We start from the raw sequence: 19787 nt of genomic DNA, 5'->3' as shown, positions 1-19787 counted from the left end.
GGTGTCTTATTTTATTGATGAGTTCTCCCTCAACACTTTTCTAATACAATACAATACTATGAAACCACCTCAAACTCAGTAACTTCTGTACAACCTTCCTTCAAAAGTTTATGACACTTGGGTTTCTTCAACTGGGAAGTATAACCGTGGTTACATGCATATGTGGCAAAATCTTTATACATGCATATCTCTTTATACTTTACAAAGTTCTTTCATATCCTTAGTCTTCTGATTATTACAATAACCTTGTGACAGGGCAAGGGAATGTTCTGTTACCTCCCTTGTAAAGATTTAAATACTTGCCTATCTAATGTAACACAATACAGTGGCTGTGCCAAAATTAGATTCTTTACAACAGTCATCTTTCCACCAGAGGGATAAAGATAAACAAATATTTTCTCTCGATTCTCTCTCTCCATTCCAAGTAGTTTGAGTCTTGTCATCACCTTCTCTATTCTAAAATTCATACATCTCTCTTCTTATCTCTCACAAATCTAATTCCCAGTACAGATTGTCACCCCTTCTTGTTTGGCATAGCATTTTCTCCTCATTAGCATCATCTTCATTCTGGCTACAATCAACTGAAGTTGACAAGGTATAAGGAAGGCATCACATCACTCAAACCAAGTTCACAAGGAACAGGATTCGAGAGCTTTGGACATTTTCATCTCCAAGTACCTCAGAAATTGTATGTTTAATTTATATACACGCTTTAAAAAGCTAATAATGTTACAAAACCAACTCAATTCACCAGATTTCAGGTGAGGAGGGCTTACATGATTTACCAAGAGAGGAACACATAAAGCATTTCAGTCAACTGACCCAGAGATTTAATCATTTCCAATACTTAAAAATAAGGGGGGTGGTCCCCAAAACCTACAAGTTGGTCACCAAGTTAGGAAAACACAACTGTGATGAAGAAACTCAAAGAAAAAAGCACTCCTAGGGTAAGTCTACAAGCCCAAAGTTAGGAAGCAGCTTTAAAGTTTTCCATCTCCTAATAAGAAATGGTTTTTACCCTGCACAGCACTTTAAACAGTTAGGGAATGTCTCAGCCTCCTGAGCAGCTCTATGAATAGCTCTCTAACTTAGCTATCAGTTGCAACTCTATAACTAATTCTTAATTCAGTAACTGTGATCGTACTTTATTGCCACTCAGGTGTTTTGTGGGATGTTTCTGGGATGTGTGAAAAATTTGAAAATAATGTCTTGGTCCACTCTAAGTCACCAAATCAAAATATACTTTGCAAGAATATGAAGAACAAAAATAAATGAATGTTTATACTGTACCAAGTCTAAAAGTTTATACTGAATTAATACTTAACACAAATTCCAAACCTGGTAACTAATAACAAAATAGTCTGTCAAAACAAGTTACAAAAGCTAATGCTGAGAAAAGGAAACTAAAGGAAGAAATACTGCCCACTAAACCTTAATTTCTCAGTTGTTAAACAGCTAGTTTTACTTCTAAAAGTATAAATGGGCACAAGGATAATATGGTGACCTCTTCCAGACCTGAAAAAGTGATCATATAAAAAAACAAACTAGGTCTCTCCTCCTGTTTCATATGAAAAGATCAAATGTCAACTATCCTAAAACCCTCCTGAATATGTGATTTTTGAATACAACTTAACTGCAGAGCAACAGACTCAATTTTGTATTTACCAACAAGTATTCACACTGGCCTCATAAAATCAAAACTAGACCAAATCCCCCCATGACAGATCACCTGAAATAAAGCTAATAACCAAAATTAGTGAAATCGGTTTTGTTTGCTACTCACCTAAGATAAATGCTACACCTTTCCAAAATCCCACCCTTCTCTTACCAAAGATGCTATCTGCAGACAAACTTACCAGTTAGAAAAGGTACAAACAACTATTAAAACAAGTTTCCTACATATAATTAATTACAAATTGAATGCAACTAAAGATTATTCTAAACTACAACAATAAGTATCTTATTTAATTTCAAGCCACCAAGGTAAAAAGATGGCCAAAGAGAAAGCTCACACTGTATTTGACAAGTATTTAAAAAGTCAACTGAAAACTAGCTACATGTACAAGTACTGTGAGTAAAAAGATTGAGACCAAACATGAGTAAGCAGCTAATCAGAAGAACTGAAGCAAACTTCGCCTACTTTAGAGTTCTAGTTCAATATATATACAGTATACATATACTTCAGAAACAAAGTCCTTCCAACAAGCAAATAAATTTAAGAATGTTTGAAACAATCAATGCTTAGATTTCTGTGGATAACTTTCTATGAAGTCAAGGGATAAAAATAAGGTTTGAGAGATAATTCACACATTCATCACTTAACCAAATAATTTTAAGATGATGTTACCACACATATGAGCATACAGTGTTAGCGATGCTCCATTATATACGCACAACTGATCTTCCATTATGACCAACAGCTATCAAGACATTAGCCAGTGTATATCATTCAATCTACATCAAAAGTGACTACCATCCTCACCCTTTTTCAGGTATCAATTTACAATCCTGACATATTTTTGTTGGCAATTTCCTCCTAAAACAAAGCCACATTCAACAATGCAGCCCCTTCCTCCTAATGACAGTAAGATATGCAAGATATGATACAGTGGAGGGGCGCCTGGGTGACTCAGTGGATTGAACCTCTGCCTTCAGCTCGAGGGTTGAGCCTCTTCTCAGCAGGGAGCCTGCTTCCCATTCTCTCTGTCTGCCTCTCTGCCTGCTTGTGATCTCTCTCTCTCTCTGTCAAATAAATAAATACCATCTTAAAAAGAAATAATGACAGAGTGGTAGGTGGGACACTCCAATGAAAAATGAAGCAAAAACTCAAACAGAAACCATCCATAATCTTAGTTTCCGAAGTACTAAGCCAAGAACCCAAAAGCTAGAAGGACACAAATATGTTAACACCACAGAACAGCAAAGCAGGGAGGCAATTTAGAAAATAAGCAACTTAAGTGAGTAAGGGATTTTCTTAGGTCAAATGGAGCTGTGGCAGCTTCCCATGTATCAGTTGAGCGATTATTGCCCTTGAAGCATATTAATAATTTACTCTAAGAAGTACAGGAAGTTGCTGTTTGCAAATGTAATTTTACATATTTATGAAATTATACTTCTGAAAGAAAGACTTTCTCCCAACAATATCCTGTTCCCTGAAAGTTCTCTGTGAGGTAAGAGGTTCTTCAAACTGCCTGACTTCCACTTAAGGTTCTTCATTGCATTTTAGTATTAAATTTAGTCTCTGTATCGTTTAACTAGCAGTGTCTCAATTTATGTGTATGTACAACACAGTGAATAAACTATATGTTCAATAGGTTTTGTAAGGATTATGTTATGGTTCAAGACAGAAAGGACTCTTGAAACCTTATTAGCTATTATCTCCATAATGCAGGTTATGTCCTAATTAAACTGATTTGATTAGATTTTGTATAAGCCTGAAGTCTCCTTAAACTTTCATAAAATCTCTATGTCCAGATCAAAATTGGGTATATATCATTTGTTCAGAAGATTTTTTCAATAATTCCTGTACAATCTTTGGACTCAGAAGTCCCAAGAACCTCAGATATTGCCACAATTAATGCAGTCTATAATAATCAAGCTAATATAAAAAGCATGAAGCAGCAAAATCTCATTTTCAGCTTCAAGATCAGCAAGACTCCTTTTCCATAATTTAACACTAGAGAAAGAACATAAAGATATAGTATAATTTTGATAATCAGCTCTATGGTCCAACCTTAGCCATAGTAATCTAAAGCTACATGAAGGTGAGATATTATTTAAAGTTTATGATTTAAATCCATACTCCATCCACAATCCAGCTTCTTGTCCCACTGTACTTCTCCTTACTCCCAAACCTATCCCTCCTGAAGCCCCAAAGGACCCCATTCACGCTCTATGATTGATTAAACAGACTCCTTCATTCCCAAACACACTTCCAGCCCTCCTACCTGCAAATGTTTGCTCACACTGTTTCCTCCACTTCAAATGCCTACTGCTCCTGACTACCTATCATTTAAGGTCCAGTTCTCCCCCTCATCAAAAGCAGTATCTTTGTCTCCTGTGATTTTCAATGACGTTTGATAAGAACTTTATCTCACACTGCCTGATAATACAACTATCTGTATATACCCTATTCTCTACTAGACAGAAGACATGATCAGAAATGTAATTTTTTGGGACGCCTGGGTGGCTCAGTTGGTTAAGCAGCTGCCTTCAGCTCAGGTCATCATCCCAGCGTCATGGGATCGAGTCCCACATCGGGCTCCTTGTTCCGCAGGGAGCCTGCTTCTCCCTCTGACTCTGCCTTCCACTCTGTCTGCCTGTGCTTGCTCTCACTCGCTCTCTCTCTGACAAATAAATAAATAAAATCTTTAAAAAAAAAAAATTATTTAGAAATGTAATTTTTGGATTCCTCAAACATCTCAACACAGTAACTCAGACACACAGTAAACACTCAATATGCAATTGCTAATGAGTTCATTAGTTTCCACAAGATTAATAATAAACTGATTTGGTAGAGATCTAGCTTTAAAAAAAAAAAAAAAATCAATGTATGACTAGGCTGCCTGAGTGGCTCAGTTGGTTAAGTGTCTGCCTTTGGCTCAGGTCACTATGCCAGATTCCTGGACTCTGCCCACATCAAACTCCCTGCTCAGCATGGAGTCTGCTTCTCTCTCTCCCTCTCCTGTGTTCTCTTCTCTCTCCCTCTCAAATAAATAAATAAATCTTTTTTTAAAAAATCTATGAATGACTAATAATTAACGTATCATTTGCAGATAATAGATGTCAGCAGTTAAATCACATAAATCAAAAATGCCCCCAAGAGGGGCGCCTGGGTGGCTCAGTGGGTTAAGCCGCTGCCTTCAGCTCAGGTCATGATCTCAGGGTCCTGGGATTGAGTCCCACGTCGGGCTCTCTGCTCGGCAGGGAGCCTGCTTCCTCCTCTCTGTCTGTCTGCCTCTCTGCTTACTTGTGATCTCGCTCTGTCAAATAAATAAATAAAATCTTAAAAAAAAAAAAAAATGCCCCCAAGAATCTTACTGACTTTTAACTGGTTTATCAAAACGTTTGTATCCATAATGACCATCATCACATTTTCTGTTTAAGTTCATTCCTAAATTTGGAATTCAAAAAAACTCAATTCCAGACAAAGCCACAAAAGCCATGAGATCAGTATAGTGGATTTTATTTAGCAACCCAAACCACTATGTAAAACAATATTCAGAAGTCCAATTTCACATCACAAGCTTATCTAAACCCTTGCACAGGGGTGCCTGGGTAGCTCAGTGGGTTAAACCTCTGCCTTTGGCTCAGGTCATGATCTCAAGGTCCTGGGGATCCCCACATCAGGCTCTCTGCTCAGCAGGGAGCCTGCTTCCTCCTCTCTCTCTGCCTGCCTCTCTGCCTACTTGTGACCTGTCAAATAAATAAATAAATAAAATCTTTAAAAGAAAAATAAATAAACCCTTGCACAAATGCTCAACAAGACTATGTGTGCATTTCTTTCTTCTTATCCCTTCCAATAACCCTACCACCACAAATTACCTAGGAAAAGGAAAGAACACTTTCCCAATTCCACAGCACTGGCATCTAAAGCTAGGAAAGAAGCTTATTAATGAGGAGGAGGAAAGGGGACTCTAAAATGAGGATTTGGGGAGAAGGTATCAAGGTAACTCCTGCCCCTGTAAGGCTCCCTCTCCAGCCTCATTTCCCTCTTTAACACTCTGCATTCCACCACACAGTACTACTGAAAGTTTTCCCCAAACACATCATAATGCTCTTTCTTGTCTCTATGTCACTGCATGTGCCAACCTACTGAGAAGAAACTCCTTTGTCCATCTGGCAAACAACTATTCATCCTTAAAATCCCTGTCAGTTCCTCTATCAAGCTTGATTAACCTTCAAAATTACTTACTCCAGCCCCTACTTTGAAATATTATATAAAAAGCATTATATATTTATCTTGACATATTAAAATTATTTGTTTACACATTTTCACTACTGGATCACATACTCTTTGTGTCATTCAACTTTACATTCTTTTCTAGATTTTGATGACTTTCTCTCAGCACCCCACTAACTGCTTCTGACTAGTGTTTTTGCTGGTACTGCTCAGTATTAAATAGAACTCCACCTTTTGCACCAAACAAAATTTTGCTTCATTTTCTTACTCATAGAGCAAGCAAAGGATAGTTTCCTAGAGAATTTTAATAAAACAAAATTTAAAAATACATTTCTTCCCCGAGGGTGGAAAAAAAAAGTCATGCAAAATAATTAGCTCTTAGGTCATTAGGTTTACAAACAAAGTAAGACTGACCTATATTTCATTTATCAAAAGCAAATTAATTTGGATTTTCACAGACAGTTCACCATAAAGTTCTAAAACCAGGAAAGAAAGGGCATAGCTTAAGTGGGTAGTAGGAAAAAACCAATTAAGGTCATTGCTTGGCTCATTCAACATAGCTTATTAAAGTCATATACTTCACTTCTGGTTATCTTTATTTGCACTTTAAATGTTTTACCAATGTTTAATAACAAAGCACACAATGCTTAGCAAACAAGGCCTTATGGCATTCTGCTATGAGATGTGGACTATCACAGATAACACTAAGTTTAAAATCAAGGACTGCCTTGGAATTCACTTTTAATAATCACACATAAGCAAATAATAATTATAAAAATCATAGAAAAGGAAAGAAGAAAACCCAAGATTTGACTATTTTGAACTCATCTATTTGAAGTTAAATATACCAATTATAGGTAGGTCCTGCAATGAGTAATATTTTACTGTGTTAAACTGCTTTAATTTTACATAATCTAACTCTGGAAGTTTATTTCCCAACTTCCTAATCTCCTCACATCTTCAACCAATAAAGAATTTACTTCATCATGGAAACAGAAGAAGTTTAAAGAACCACTACTCATAGCAAAGACTATTACTTCTACAGTAATCATCCTCTTCCTTTATTTAAAAAACCCCAACTCCTGTTTAAAAACATGTTAGAACCCTCCCCAATGAAAATTTAACTCCACCTTTAAGTTTTTTTTATTATTTGTCAGAGAGAGAGTGAGAAAGCACACAAGCCGGGGGAGCAGTAGGCAGAGGGAGAAGCAATCTTCCTGCTGAGCAAGGAGCCCGATGTGGATCTCGACCCCAGGACTCTGGGATCATGACCTATGCTGAAGACAGACCCTTAACCAACTGAGCCACACAGGCGTCCCTCATTCCCCCTTTATTCATTCAGCATATTTTTAATGCATACATGCTATATGCTGTTTGTAGCACAGTAAAGACAACACTCAAGGGCTCTTTAAGAAAAAATTGTATATACAGAAGCTATAAATGACAACATAGTGTTTACAGGCAAGTACAAGATACTATGGAAACATAAACACTATTTTGTGTAGACAAAAATAACTGCTTACTGATATGCAACTAAATATTATCTCTCCACATATTTGAAAGACTATATTGAGAATCTTAAAAAATCTTTCAAAAGAAGGGGAAAAAATCCCTAATTTCCCTTAATTAACTTTCCCTGCCTTCTCACACTATATATAAAAATTAACTCACATTTATTCAAACCTAAACATAAGAGCTAAAAACTATAAAGCTCTGTAAGGGTAGTTTAGGGATAAATCTGAATAATTTTAGATTAGCCAGGTTTCTTAGCTATTATACCAAGAACACATTCAGGGAAAAAAAAGTTGCAACTTCAGAATTAAAAATGTTTGTACATCATCAAAGGGCAGTAACAAAAACAGTGGAAAAGCAAACCACAGGATGGGAAAAAAGGATTTCCAAATCATACGAAGATCAAGCATCTGGAAAATGTAAAGAACTCCTCTAGTATTCAAATATATGAAGAATCAAATTTAAAAATGAGCAAAGGAGGGTCACCTGAGTGGCTCAGTGGGTTAAAGCCTCTGCCTTCAGCTAGGGTCATGACCCCAGGATCCTGGGATCGAGCCCCACGTCGGGCTCTCTGCTCTGTGGGGAGCCTGCTTCCTCCTCTCTCTCTGCCTGCCTCTCCGCCTGCTTGTGATCTCTGTCTGTCAAATAAATAAATAAAATCTTTAAAAAAAAAAATAAGAGCAACAGATCTGAACAGACATTTTTTTCAAAGACATACCAAGGTCAATAAGCACATAAAAAGATGCTCAGCATCATTAGTGCTTAGAGAAATGCAAACCAAAATCACGGTATCACTTAGCACTGAATTATAGAATGGATAGAATATAATTTTTTTTAGTTTTTAAAAACCTGAAAATAGTTAAGTGTTGGCAAAATGTAAAAAAAAAAAAGAAAGAAAGAAAGTTTCATACATTGCTGTTGGGAATGTAAAATGGTACAGTGGCTATGGAAAAAAGTCCAGTCAGTTCTCAAAAAGTTTAATATAATTAACTGTATGACCTAGCAATTCTTCTCCTAGGTGTACACCCAAGAGAACTAAAAACACATGTTCACACCAACACTTGTACAGGAATGTTCATAGCAGTATTATTCTTAATGGGTTTCAAAAGGTAACCAACCCCAATGTCCATCAATGGATGAATGGATAAACAGAATGTGACATATCCACACAAGGGAATATTATTAGGTTATGGAAAAAAATGAAGTACTGTTATATGCTAAAACATAAATAAACCTTGAAAACCTTGAAAGCTAAGGGAAAGATGTCAGTCATAAAAGGCCACATGTGCATTCCATTAACATGAAATGCCCAAAAGAGGAAAATCCATAGACAGAAGGTAAATTAATCGTTGCCAAAGAATGAGAGGAGAAAAAAAATGAAGTGATTGCTAACAGACATGGGATTTCTCTTGAGGGCAATGGAAAATGTTTTGGAATTAGTGGTGACGACTGTATACAACACTGAATATACTACAAACCACTTAACTGTATACTTTAAAATGGTGCACTTTATGTTGTATGAATTACTTCTCACTGTAAAAATTGCAGAAAAAAATATCACTTTGTCTTATAACCCCCTTTCTTACATTAGATTTGGATTAAACAATATTTCAAATTTTTCAGTATCCTGCATGAATCAGATTTCTGCAAACTGTTTCAAGTACATCAAAAAGGTCTGCTGGGCACCTTAGGTGGCTCAGTCAGTCAGGCATGTGACTCCTGGTTCCGGCTCAGGTCATGATCTCAGGGTTGTGGGATTCCTGGAATCTGTTTGAGATTCTTACCCCTCCCTCTCACTCTGCTCCTCCTCCTGTCCACATGCATGCCTGTAAGTGCCTGGTCTCTAAAATAAATAAATAAAATTTCTCTTTTTTTAAAAGGGGGTCTGCCAACCCTGTGTGAACGATGTGAATACCATCCTGCTGCTTAGTTTTGGGCATATACTTGAATTACAGTAAGATTTTCACATATTAGATGTATCTAAAATACAGTGCATTCATATTTCTTAGGCATCCACAAGATAAATGATTATTACAACACATAAAATTTTTAACATTACATACATATACCACAACCCTTGTTTGGAGCTTAGTGTCTTATGAAGAGATCTATAACCACTAGAAACACATACATTAAGTATAAATATGAAGTCACTTGTACAGTATGCCTACAATCTTTAGTGAGAGAAGAAATTTGGTAAGTATGCTAGCTGCTTCAACCACCACTTGGAAGAAGTGTCCCCTGAGTAAAATCAGAGCCCCGTGGATGCTTTCGAGTAGTAAGTTTATGACTACAAATATCAGCACCATTTTGGAAATTACTGCTAGAATTCCAAGTGTTCAGAGAAAACTTTCAGCAATCCCCACTTGCCCCTAGAATCAACTTACAGCTGAGATGGTGGTCCTACTAGCATACCATCACTACTCCTCTCCAACGCTTGCCTCCCATCTCATAAAGATTCATTCTAAAACAATCATTACTTTCCTTTTGCATTTTGACATTATTAAGTGTACTTTATCCTTCCTGACATCTAAAATGAGTTTACCATACAGTTAGTACTCTGGAGACCCCCTGCACACAGACTACAATACAATACCTCCTGGAGTTGTATGAGGAAGAAAATATGATAAACATTTCAAATCTATTGCTGGTCCCCTGCTTAATTCTTAAATTTCTACTTTTAAAAACAGATTCTCAAAAACATGTCTCAATACAGTTTTACTGCAATCCCCATTTTTTTTCTGAGACAATATCTTGATATCATCTACTATTTCAACAAAACTAACCTTCTTAACGCCTTCCTGGGTTCCATGAGACACAGCAATCTTTTATATTTTTAATCAGTGCTACCAACTTTTAATTTTGAAATCAGGTAATTACCACTCACTGCAACTAAGAAAATATTATTGAATGTTTATACCAACAGATCTCTATACTGTGTCTCAAAGTTGTTCATGGAATAGTCTAACCTGTTAAGTAAGAGAGATTATGTGTAATCATCCAATACTTACTGAGCACCCACAGGATCAGTGATTAAGTACTTCAAGAAGAGATACAGAACAGTACAGAAAAGTACAGTTCCTATTCTACAGAGAAAACACGGATGAACCCAAACATACATAAAAGCATGATACCAACTATAGTTTAAACAAAATTACACAAGACCAGTGCTCTAAACCTTGAGCTATAGAGCCAATTTAAACAAAATTATAAACTTTAAATGGTGATAAAAGGTTGGAATGACAGGACCAGGGGGAATTATTCAATAATGTCTTTAGAAAAAGAAGGTACTGGGTGCCTGGGTGGCTCAGTGGGTTGAGCCGCTGCCTTCGGCTCAGGTCATGATCTCAGGGTCCTGGGATCGAGTCCCGCATCGGGCTCTCTGCTCGGCAGGGAGCCTGCTTCCTCCTCTCTCTCTCTCTGCCTGCCTCTCTGCCTACTTGTGATCTCTCTCTGTCAAATAAATAAATAAAATCTTTAAAAAAAAAAAAAAAAGAAAAGAAAAAGAAGGTACTTTAACTATGAGTGTTAAGGAACGCAAGTTAGTTTTTAAAACGTTTAAAAGGAGGGAGGTATCTATTTTGACAGAGAAAAAACTATTTTGTGTCCAAAGAATGGTATATGCAAAGGCTAATAGTCTGGGGGTCAAGAACTTACTTTAGCACAATTGGTAACTAAAGTGCATGGCTGAAAAAGAATAGCTTAGCTGTTTCTAAAAAATAAAAAAAATTTTTTTAAAGGTGAGGAAAAATGGATCAGGAGTCCCAATTAATGGACTTTATTAAGACCTTTTAGGGAAAGAATTAGTAGACTCTTTTTGCTCCCAGCAGTCTCCTTTCCAAGTCACATTGTACTTTCCTCCCAATCTACTTAACAGTGTGACATAAAGGATTAATGCCCCATCTTTTGCTCAAAGTCCACCTAAGGATGGGTCACTATTACCTGCCAAATTACTCAGAGTTTAAAGGACCTCTTAAATCTACTTCTGCTCTGAGTATCCTTTTTTCCTAACATACACTCTTCCTTGGGGTTACATTTACTAGTCTCAGAACCTTTCCAATCTTAAAAATTGAGGACCCTGGTAGGATTTGGTTTATGTGGATTTTCTTTATTGGTATTTACTGTGTTCGGGATTAAAACTGAAAACTGAAAAGTCATCTCTTAATCCTTTTTAAAATAATAAATCTCATTCCATGTTAACAATTTTTTTTATATTTTATTTTTTTATTAACATATATTATCTGCTTCAGGGGTACAGGTCTGTGAATCACCAGGCTTTCAACACAATTCACAGCACTCACCATAGTACATATCCTCCCCAATGTCCGTAACCCAGGCAACCTATTCCTCCCCACCTACATGTTAACAATTTTCATGAAAAGTAACTATATTTTTCAAAACTAAAATTTAGAACAGTGGTACTGTTTTACCTTTTTGCAAAACTTTTTACTATCTGGATTAATAGAAAACTCCACTGTACACCCATGAAAGAACCAAAAATGAAAAGAGGCAAATAATGTCTCAGTATATGAATACAGTTTTGACCTCACAAATAAGCTGAAAGGGGGGCATCTGGGTGGCTCAGTGGGTTAAAGCCTCTGCCTTCAGCTCAGTTCATGATCTCAGGGTCCTTGGATCAAGCCCCTCATTGGGCTCCCTGTTCACTGGGGAACCTGCTTCCCTTCCTCTCTCTCAGCCTGCCTCTCTGCCTACTTGTAATCTCTGTCAAATAAATAAATAAAATCTTTTAATAGAAATAAAAAATAAACAAAAATTTAAAAATAAATTGAAAGGGTCTTTGGAACTCCCCTAAGTGCCAGGACCTCATTTCAAGAACTACTGCCATGGATAAATGAACATGGTTTATTCATTCTCTGGAACAGAAAAGCATTACTAAAACATCACACTCAGATGAAAACACAAACCTGATGCTAGACCACCTGAACGCAAAGCCTAGTTCTCCTTCTTCTGATTATGACCTTGAACAAATTACTGAACTTCTCAGCACCTTAGCTGCTTCTTCAGTAAAACAGTGATAATAATAAAAACCTTGCTCACAAAGTTGTTGAAAGAAATAAAGTTAATAAAAGTATTTAGTACAGTGAGTGCCCAAGACAAAATAAACACAAATAAATATTAGTTAAATAAATATAAAACAATCAATGCATAAATACAAGGATTTTGTACTGCCACTACATTCTAGTATAACTTAAAAAATCCTTAATACTGTATTCCCATAATCTAGCAAATTACAACTCTGAACATGTTAATACAAAAATTCAAGTTCATCAGAATTCCCCTCTAAAGAATTATCATTCGTAAAATCTGACTACCCAGAAATGTTTCTCCATTAAAAGAACCATATACACAATGAACATATAAAACTCTAAAAGGTCAAATCCAAACATTTCAATTCTCTAGAGAAATGTATAAAACAGTTTAACGGGGAACACATGGAGACAGAACACAAAGTAACGGAAATGCCACTTCAGCCACCAAAAGAACAGGAAGAGCAAATACTAAGGCTGTACTTTGAAAACCTAACCCTATTTCTTCTTGGTAGGCTCTAACCTCTTGCCAAGAAGCCTTTAAGTTTATTTTTCTTACATCTTTGATTTGAAAGGGGAAATCTTGAAACTAAGCATTTTGGAAATAAAGGAACAGAAGAGAAGCTCTTTCTATGCATTATGGTAAATGTTTACATCAAATATTCTAAATGATAATCAGGGTCAAAAGAAATAATTTAAAATAATGCAATTCTGGCAATTAATTAGAAAAGACTACTTTTTAACTATTAACGTACCTTTAAAACATCTGATTAAATATTTAAAACACCTGATCAAATATTTCATAGAAGTGTTTCACAAATCAAATGGAGGGCGAAGGGGAAGCCTAGTTACCTCTTATGAAAGGTTACTCCTCATCTGCCACTCTAAATTTGAAAACACCTTTAAAAATTATTCAGATACATATACAGTAAACATGAAAAGCCTTCCTATAAGGATTAAAAAATAGATGACTGGAATCTAATATTTTTTAAAATAACAAATCCATTAGTGAAGCCTAAGTACTTTTTGCAGACATTTTAGAATTAATTTGCTAATTACGAATAATGCAGCTACCAAAATGGTTATATATAAAGTTCTCTTCTGAGTTTCTCTTTTAAAGTACATACAATTCAGAAACTTAACTGTATATACCACAAGGAAAAAAATTACATTTGTGTAGTTCTGCTACATACCTCAGGCATTTGACCTAGGTTGACTCCATTACTATTTTCTGTATTTCAGAACTATTAAAGACTAAATAATAAGGGACAGAATTGGTTAAATAATGAAAAGGGAAAATATAAATCATATGGTTAATTCTTATAAGAAAGAATAATAAGGGGACGCCTGGGTGGCTCAGCTGGTTAAGCGGCTGCCTTCGGCTCAGGTCATGATCCCAGGAACCTGGGATTGAGTCCTGCATCGGGCTTCCTTGCTCGGCAGGGAGCCTGCTTCGCCCTCTGCCTCTGCCTGCCACTCTGTCTGCCTGTGCTTGCGCTCTCTCTCTCTCTCTAATAAATAAATAAAATCTTAAAAAAAAAAAAAAAATCTTAAAAAAAAAAAAAAGAAAGAATAGTAAGTCCACATGTTAACCACAAAACAACTGCTTCTTTAAAACAAGATCTATTTGGAAAGCCTGTTACTTTATTTCTAAACATGACACATCTTGGGGCAGATTTCCCACTTAATCTCTTCCTCACATGCACCTTTTCTTGCAAATCAGATCCCAGTTACCAAATACCTTCTCAACAATATGCCAACTAAGCACCCAATAGAAGTCATACAACAATACATTTGATTAAAAAGGTAATTATTTCAGGTACTTTTTGATATTTTACATACATTTTCAATGGTTATACAAACCACTAACCCAAATACAAATTCCATCTTCTACATATTCAATATATTCACAAATTCTTAACTTTCAAAAGAATTATTTCCACAATTAAATTTAAGCAGGGTATAGATCCAGCACACAACACACAAATCCCACATTATATCTACTACAGAGATACACTAATAATTGATGCTTCTTAATAAGAACAAGATCTTGATTTGTTCCCAAGATATAAAGCAGATGATGGATGGAATGAAGTATCCCTGGAAATTAAGTGGGAAAAAATACAGATAAAAAAGTGAAGCCATTATTACCATTAACATAAATACTGTATTTCAGTGCAACATGTTAGAATGTAAATGCCCAAGGACAGGAAATTAAACAAATATATAAAAAAAATTTAAGTATTCCTATCAAAAAAACAAAATAAGACTAAAGGTTATGAAGTCAGATAATAATTTTTTTTTTTAAGATTTTATTTATTTATTTGACAGAGAAATCACAAGTAGTCGGAGAGGCAGGCAGAGAGAGAGAGAGGGAAACAGGCTCCCCACTGAGCAGAGAGCCCAATGCGGGACTCGATCCCAGGACCCCGAGATCATGACCTGAGCCGAAGGCAGCGGCTTAACCCACTGAGCCACCCAGGCGCCCCAATAATGGTTTTTAAATTAAGAATTTATAAATTTAAAAAATTGTGTTTTGGGGCACCTGGGTAGCTCAGTCAGTCAAGTATCCAGAGTCTTGATTTCTGCTCTGGTCATTGTATCAGAGTCGTGGGATCAAGCCCCGTGTTGGGCTATGTGCTGGCTGTGGAAGTTGCTTAAGATTCTCTCTCTTGGGACACCTGGGTGGCTCAGTTGGTTGAGCGGCTGCCTTCGGCTCAGGTCATGATCCCAGCGTCCTGGAATCGAGTCCCACATCGGGCTCCTTGCTCAGCAGGGAGCCTGCTCCTCCCTCTGCCTCTGCATGCCATTCTGTCTGCCTGTGCTCGATCTCTCCCCCTCTCTCTCTCTGATAAATAAATAAAATCTTTAAAAAAAAAAAAAAAAAAGATTCTCTCTCTTTCTCTCCCTCTGCCCTTCCCCTAACCCTCTCTTCAAAAATAAATAAATTAATTAAAATTATGTTTTGTTTATATTTGAATAATTATGGATGTTTGAAGCATTCTATATCCTCTTTAAATGGAGTTAGAAACTACTACCTGAGGGGCACCTGGGTGGCTCAGTGGGTTAAGCCTCTACCTTCGGCCCAGGTCATGATCCCAGGGTCCTGGGATCGAGCCCCGTGTCAGGCTCTCTGTTCAGCAGGGAGCCTGCTTCCCTTCCTCTCTCTCTACCTGCCTCTCTGCCTACTTGTGATCTCTGTCTGTCAAATAAATAAATAAAATCTTTAAAAAAAAAAAAAGAAAAAGAAACTACTACCTGAGCATATGGCTTGCCTCTCCCGTAGCCATAAGAGAGGATTAAATTAGGTAACAGTTAATAGTGCCTGGCAAACCGAAGTCCTTCCAATTTAAGGGCTGCTATTCTTCTACCTTGACTACAACCATTAGAGACCCGAAACTAAATGCAAATCGTGTTCATTTTAACATTTATGTTTCAAGTTGGACAACTCCTCACACTAGGGACCCTAGTTAACACTATTACCTACAGACACCCATAAGCAAAGCAAAAAATTTTCTAAAACAAGTATATAATATAGTATGAATTAAGCCCTAAGTCGTAGATTATAATAATTACTTCCTAATATGCAAACACCTTGTCAAGTACACAGAAACCTCCTCCACAGTCTCAAGGCCCATGGTGTGTGTGTGGGGGGGGGGGAGGGGGACAGTCCTGGACATACTTTTGTTATACACTAACATTTAAAAAATGAAATTGCAGGGCACTTGGGTGGCTCAGTGGGTTAAGCCTCTTCCTTCGGCTCAGGTCATGATCTCAGGGTCCTCGGATCAAGCCCCACATCGGGCTCTCTGCTCAGCAGGGAGCCTGCTTCCCCCCCTTTCTCTGCCTACTTATGATCATCGCTCGCTCTCTCTCTCTCTGGGTCAAATAAAATAGATAAAATCTTTAAAAAAAAATGAAATTGCTTTCACTAAGTTCAACTGATGAGGAAAACAGTCATTCAAGATATTAAAACATGCAACTGATCTAAGCCCTCACTAGAAAGAAAAATTCCTAGAAGAGAAAAAATTATTTCTACATTAAAGCCTGAAGTTCATGGTGTCACGACACAGAACTGTCTGTGAAAGCCTTTTCAATTTTCTGGAAGCATGTTAAAGTGTGTCGGTAGAAAGATGTTTAGAAAAACCATTGATTGGCCAGTCTTCACTTAACATAAATTTATGTCATTATTAAAAACTTGTTACAAGGGCATTTAAAACTATACAGGGAAAAGAGTATTTTAAAATCTTACTTTAAAAGAACTAGATGAGTAGTAGCAACTTATATGGATTTGAAGAAAAAAAAAAATCACACATTACCAAGAATATTCAAGTTCTAAGGTCGGAGCTTACAGCAGTGGTAGAAAAGAGCTACAAATGTTGAGTTTACTTTCCAAACCTAATACCATTTGGCATCTGCAGTAGTTGCTATTACAAGAGAAAAAGGGTAACACTAATAAAACACAAGCATCACCCTCCTTATCACTTATCACTTTGAAGTCAGTTAGAGGAAAACAGTTCTTACAGTAAGAAGTAGTTTTTTCACCTACCCCCCCATCACCAAAAAGAAAAATAAAAAACAGTAAGAATTAACAGTTAGGTCAAACCGTAAGATTGGCTATAGCAAACCAAGCAGTCACTTGAAGGGAAGTAAAGAGCAAAACTAGCTACTCCACGTATCAGATAATCAAAAAAAATCACGTACGGTTTCACAATTCATTTTAAAGAATTTTCCATATATAAAAAAAGTGTCAGCATTTAAATATATTCTACATTTTTCTAAACAGGCAAGGACTGAGAGTTAAAAGCAGCCTGCACGACCAGTGCATTAGAGGAGAACCAAGCAGTAATGACTTTTTTTTTTTAACTTTTCCACAGTGAAGGAACCAGTCACAATGAATAATGGGTTTGTCTGTAGCAATAACTTGTTCTAACAGCACTTCATGAGCAAACTATCTTGGAAGAATTCACATTTTGTACATTTTTCTTTAAAGTGCAGACCTTAACAGCCAAAGCCCAAAAGAGAAATCAAAACAGGACTCACTGTCAGGGAATTCCCTTCCAGGCCTTGCTCACTCTTGCTCCAAACAGTAAAGCAAAGTTACTTTCATGAGAATAAGTCAGTCAGGCAAATGTGTCCAGCTGCCATTTTAAAAAGGAACTTATTACTGTGCCTATTTCCCTAGGTTTTATTTCCCTGAAAAGTTTTAGGTCACTCCACTGAGTCAAATCTTGAGTAATCCACTGAGCTTTGTACCTCCAGGTAAAGGAAAGAAAAATGAGGATATTACAAGTGGCTTCCAGGTCTGGAAAAAGTTGGGAGGAGTTAAGCTATGGTAATTGTATGTAAGTTGGTGAATGGAGTAATATTACACGGGAGAAGAGAAGGTGGTTCCCGGAGAAAACCAGCTTAAATTAAAAAGGAGTCCAAACTCAAGCATCATCAATCACCTTTTTAGCATTTTCAAAAGAGATGTAGGTTATTTGTAGGTTTGATACTAATCCATTTTTTATCCCAATAATCTACACTTCATACTCAACCTTCTAAATTCAAACCGCCAGGGTTAACAGTTCCAGGAAATGATACCACTATCAGCCAATCCTTTTCCAGACCCCATTAGAAAAAGAAACACGGGGGAGAGGGGGGCTGACATTCACAACTTATCTAAAAAGCATGAAAATAGAATGATTAAATTCCACCAAAGGCAATTATAAATCCCAACTTCCCATAAAGCGTTCCCTACACCAAACGGAGTACCTTTACTTTCATTCCCCCAAAGTAAGTAATCTGGGCCAAGAGTCGGATAATGAGTCTGATGTGTCCGACACAAAATGAGACGAAGGAACCGAACTGAAGCTACAGAGGCAAAGAAATGTCACCCAAAGGGGAGAGGAAAGCTGGAAGAGAAACCCGAGAAGGGAACGGACAGAAGAGACTTGACCAGTGGAGCAAAGGAGTGGGAATCACTTCAAGGGAGGCAGCCTTCAGGACTGCGGAGAAACAGGGATCTAGGTCCACGGAACCGGGCGTTTACGGAACTCGAAGGCTAATGGGGAAACAATGGGGCGGTGAGACCGGGAGCAAGCCGAGAGACGCTCAGGAGAGGGCGACTAGGCAGCACGGGACGGGGGTGGGGGTCGCATGAAAGAGCAGAAGGCTGCAGTAGACAGAGGCGGCAGGGAGGTGAAAAGCTACGTGGAGAGCCAAGTTGGTCGAGTGTGATGGGGTTTCGTGGCGCACCGGGCAGGTAAGCGAGGGTCTTCTAGGTACCCGGGGGTGGGGGAGTGGCTTATCAGGGATTTTTAGACAGGGAACGGAAGCCGTGAAGGCAGGTGTGATGGAAGCAAAAAGCACACACCTCGGAGCAGCGCAGGACCCGCCGTGCCAGACAAGACGACGGGAAGGAAGAGGCAGCTGAAGGGGTAAGAAAAGAGGAGGGAAGAACGCGGGTCGCGGGGACAGAGGCCGTGGTCGGCTTCACTCACAGTCCAGGTGTTTTTTCTTGGGCCCCATGATCTCGTGGGTCGTGGCCTTGCATACTGTCTTGGATACCGCGGAGCCGGTGACACTGTGCTGAGCGGCGGTGATTCGGTCCGTCAAGCTCTGGCCGGACATCTCTGCGGCGCCTCCGCCACCCCTCCCGCTCGGCAGCCGGCGGGGACTGGGACCCCCAAGCGCCGGAGGACCCCCACCCCCCACCGCACCCCCTACCCCCACCGGCTCCTTCTCCGCCTGCCGGCCTGGGGCGGGGCTCAGGGCCGCGCGCTGCCACCCAGCCGGGAAAGAACCGGCTCGTGTCACCCGCGGGGTCAGGCACGGCGTCGGGCACTCCCCTGCCCCCGCCTCAGCTCAGCCCACCCCTTCCCTGGTCAGCTGGAGCCGGGCAGGGCAAGAGGGACAGGCAGCTGCAGGAAAATGGCGGCGCCAGGCTCCTCCTCGGAGCTTTCCGGGCTGTCCCGGGTCACGTGACTCGGGCGCCGCCCCTCCGTCTCCTTCTCCCGCCCCTTTTCCCTTCCCTTTCCTCTTCGACGCCCGCCCTCCCTCGCTCCGCGAGGGAAGAGCGGGGCGGCGCCCGCGCGTTACGTGATGGAACCCGCCCGGCGGGCGCAACAGGAGGCCCGCCCGGGGGCAGTGCGCGGCGGGCCGCGTCACGTGACGCTCCCTGCCAACAGGTCGCCCGCGGCGGGACGCGGGGGTCACAGAGGGGAGGTGGGGCGGGGGAGGGGCGGCGAATCCCGCGAGCCGGGGGCGAGCTAGTGAGTGGCGTCCGTTTGACCTCTCTCCCACCCCAAGGGTCTTCTTGTTGCCTGTGGTTGAAACCAACG

General features: G+C 38.9%; 1 protein-coding gene across 12 annotated transcripts in view; it reads right to left on the bottom strand.

Moving 5' to 3' along the window:
* The window catches only part of PICALM (phosphatidylinositol binding clathrin assembly protein), a 111080-nt gene extending 91780 nt beyond the window's left edge, over positions 1 to 19300 (bottom strand). For 11 of the 12 annotated variants that reach the window (XM_032357461.1, XM_032357468.1, XM_032357464.1 and 8 more), the window contains exon 1: positions 18948 to 19135. In XM_032357461.1, coding sequence (XP_032213352.1) covers positions 18948 to 19077 — 130 coding nt within the window. In that variant the 5' untranslated portion in view covers positions 19078 to 19135. Of the gene's footprint in view, positions 1 to 18947 lie in introns of all 12 variants that reach the window. The other variant, XM_032357466.1, reaches the window with a different exon arrangement.
* Between the last annotated feature and the right edge of the window lie 487 nt (positions 19301 to 19787).

This window comes from Mustela erminea, chromosome 9 (genome assembly GCF_009829155.1).
Source record: "Mustela erminea isolate mMusErm1 chromosome 9, mMusErm1.Pri, whole genome shotgun sequence".
NCBI lineage: Eukaryota > Metazoa > Chordata > Mammalia > Carnivora > Mustelidae > Mustela > Mustela erminea.
This window is presented reverse-complemented; position numbering and strand designations above follow the sequence as displayed.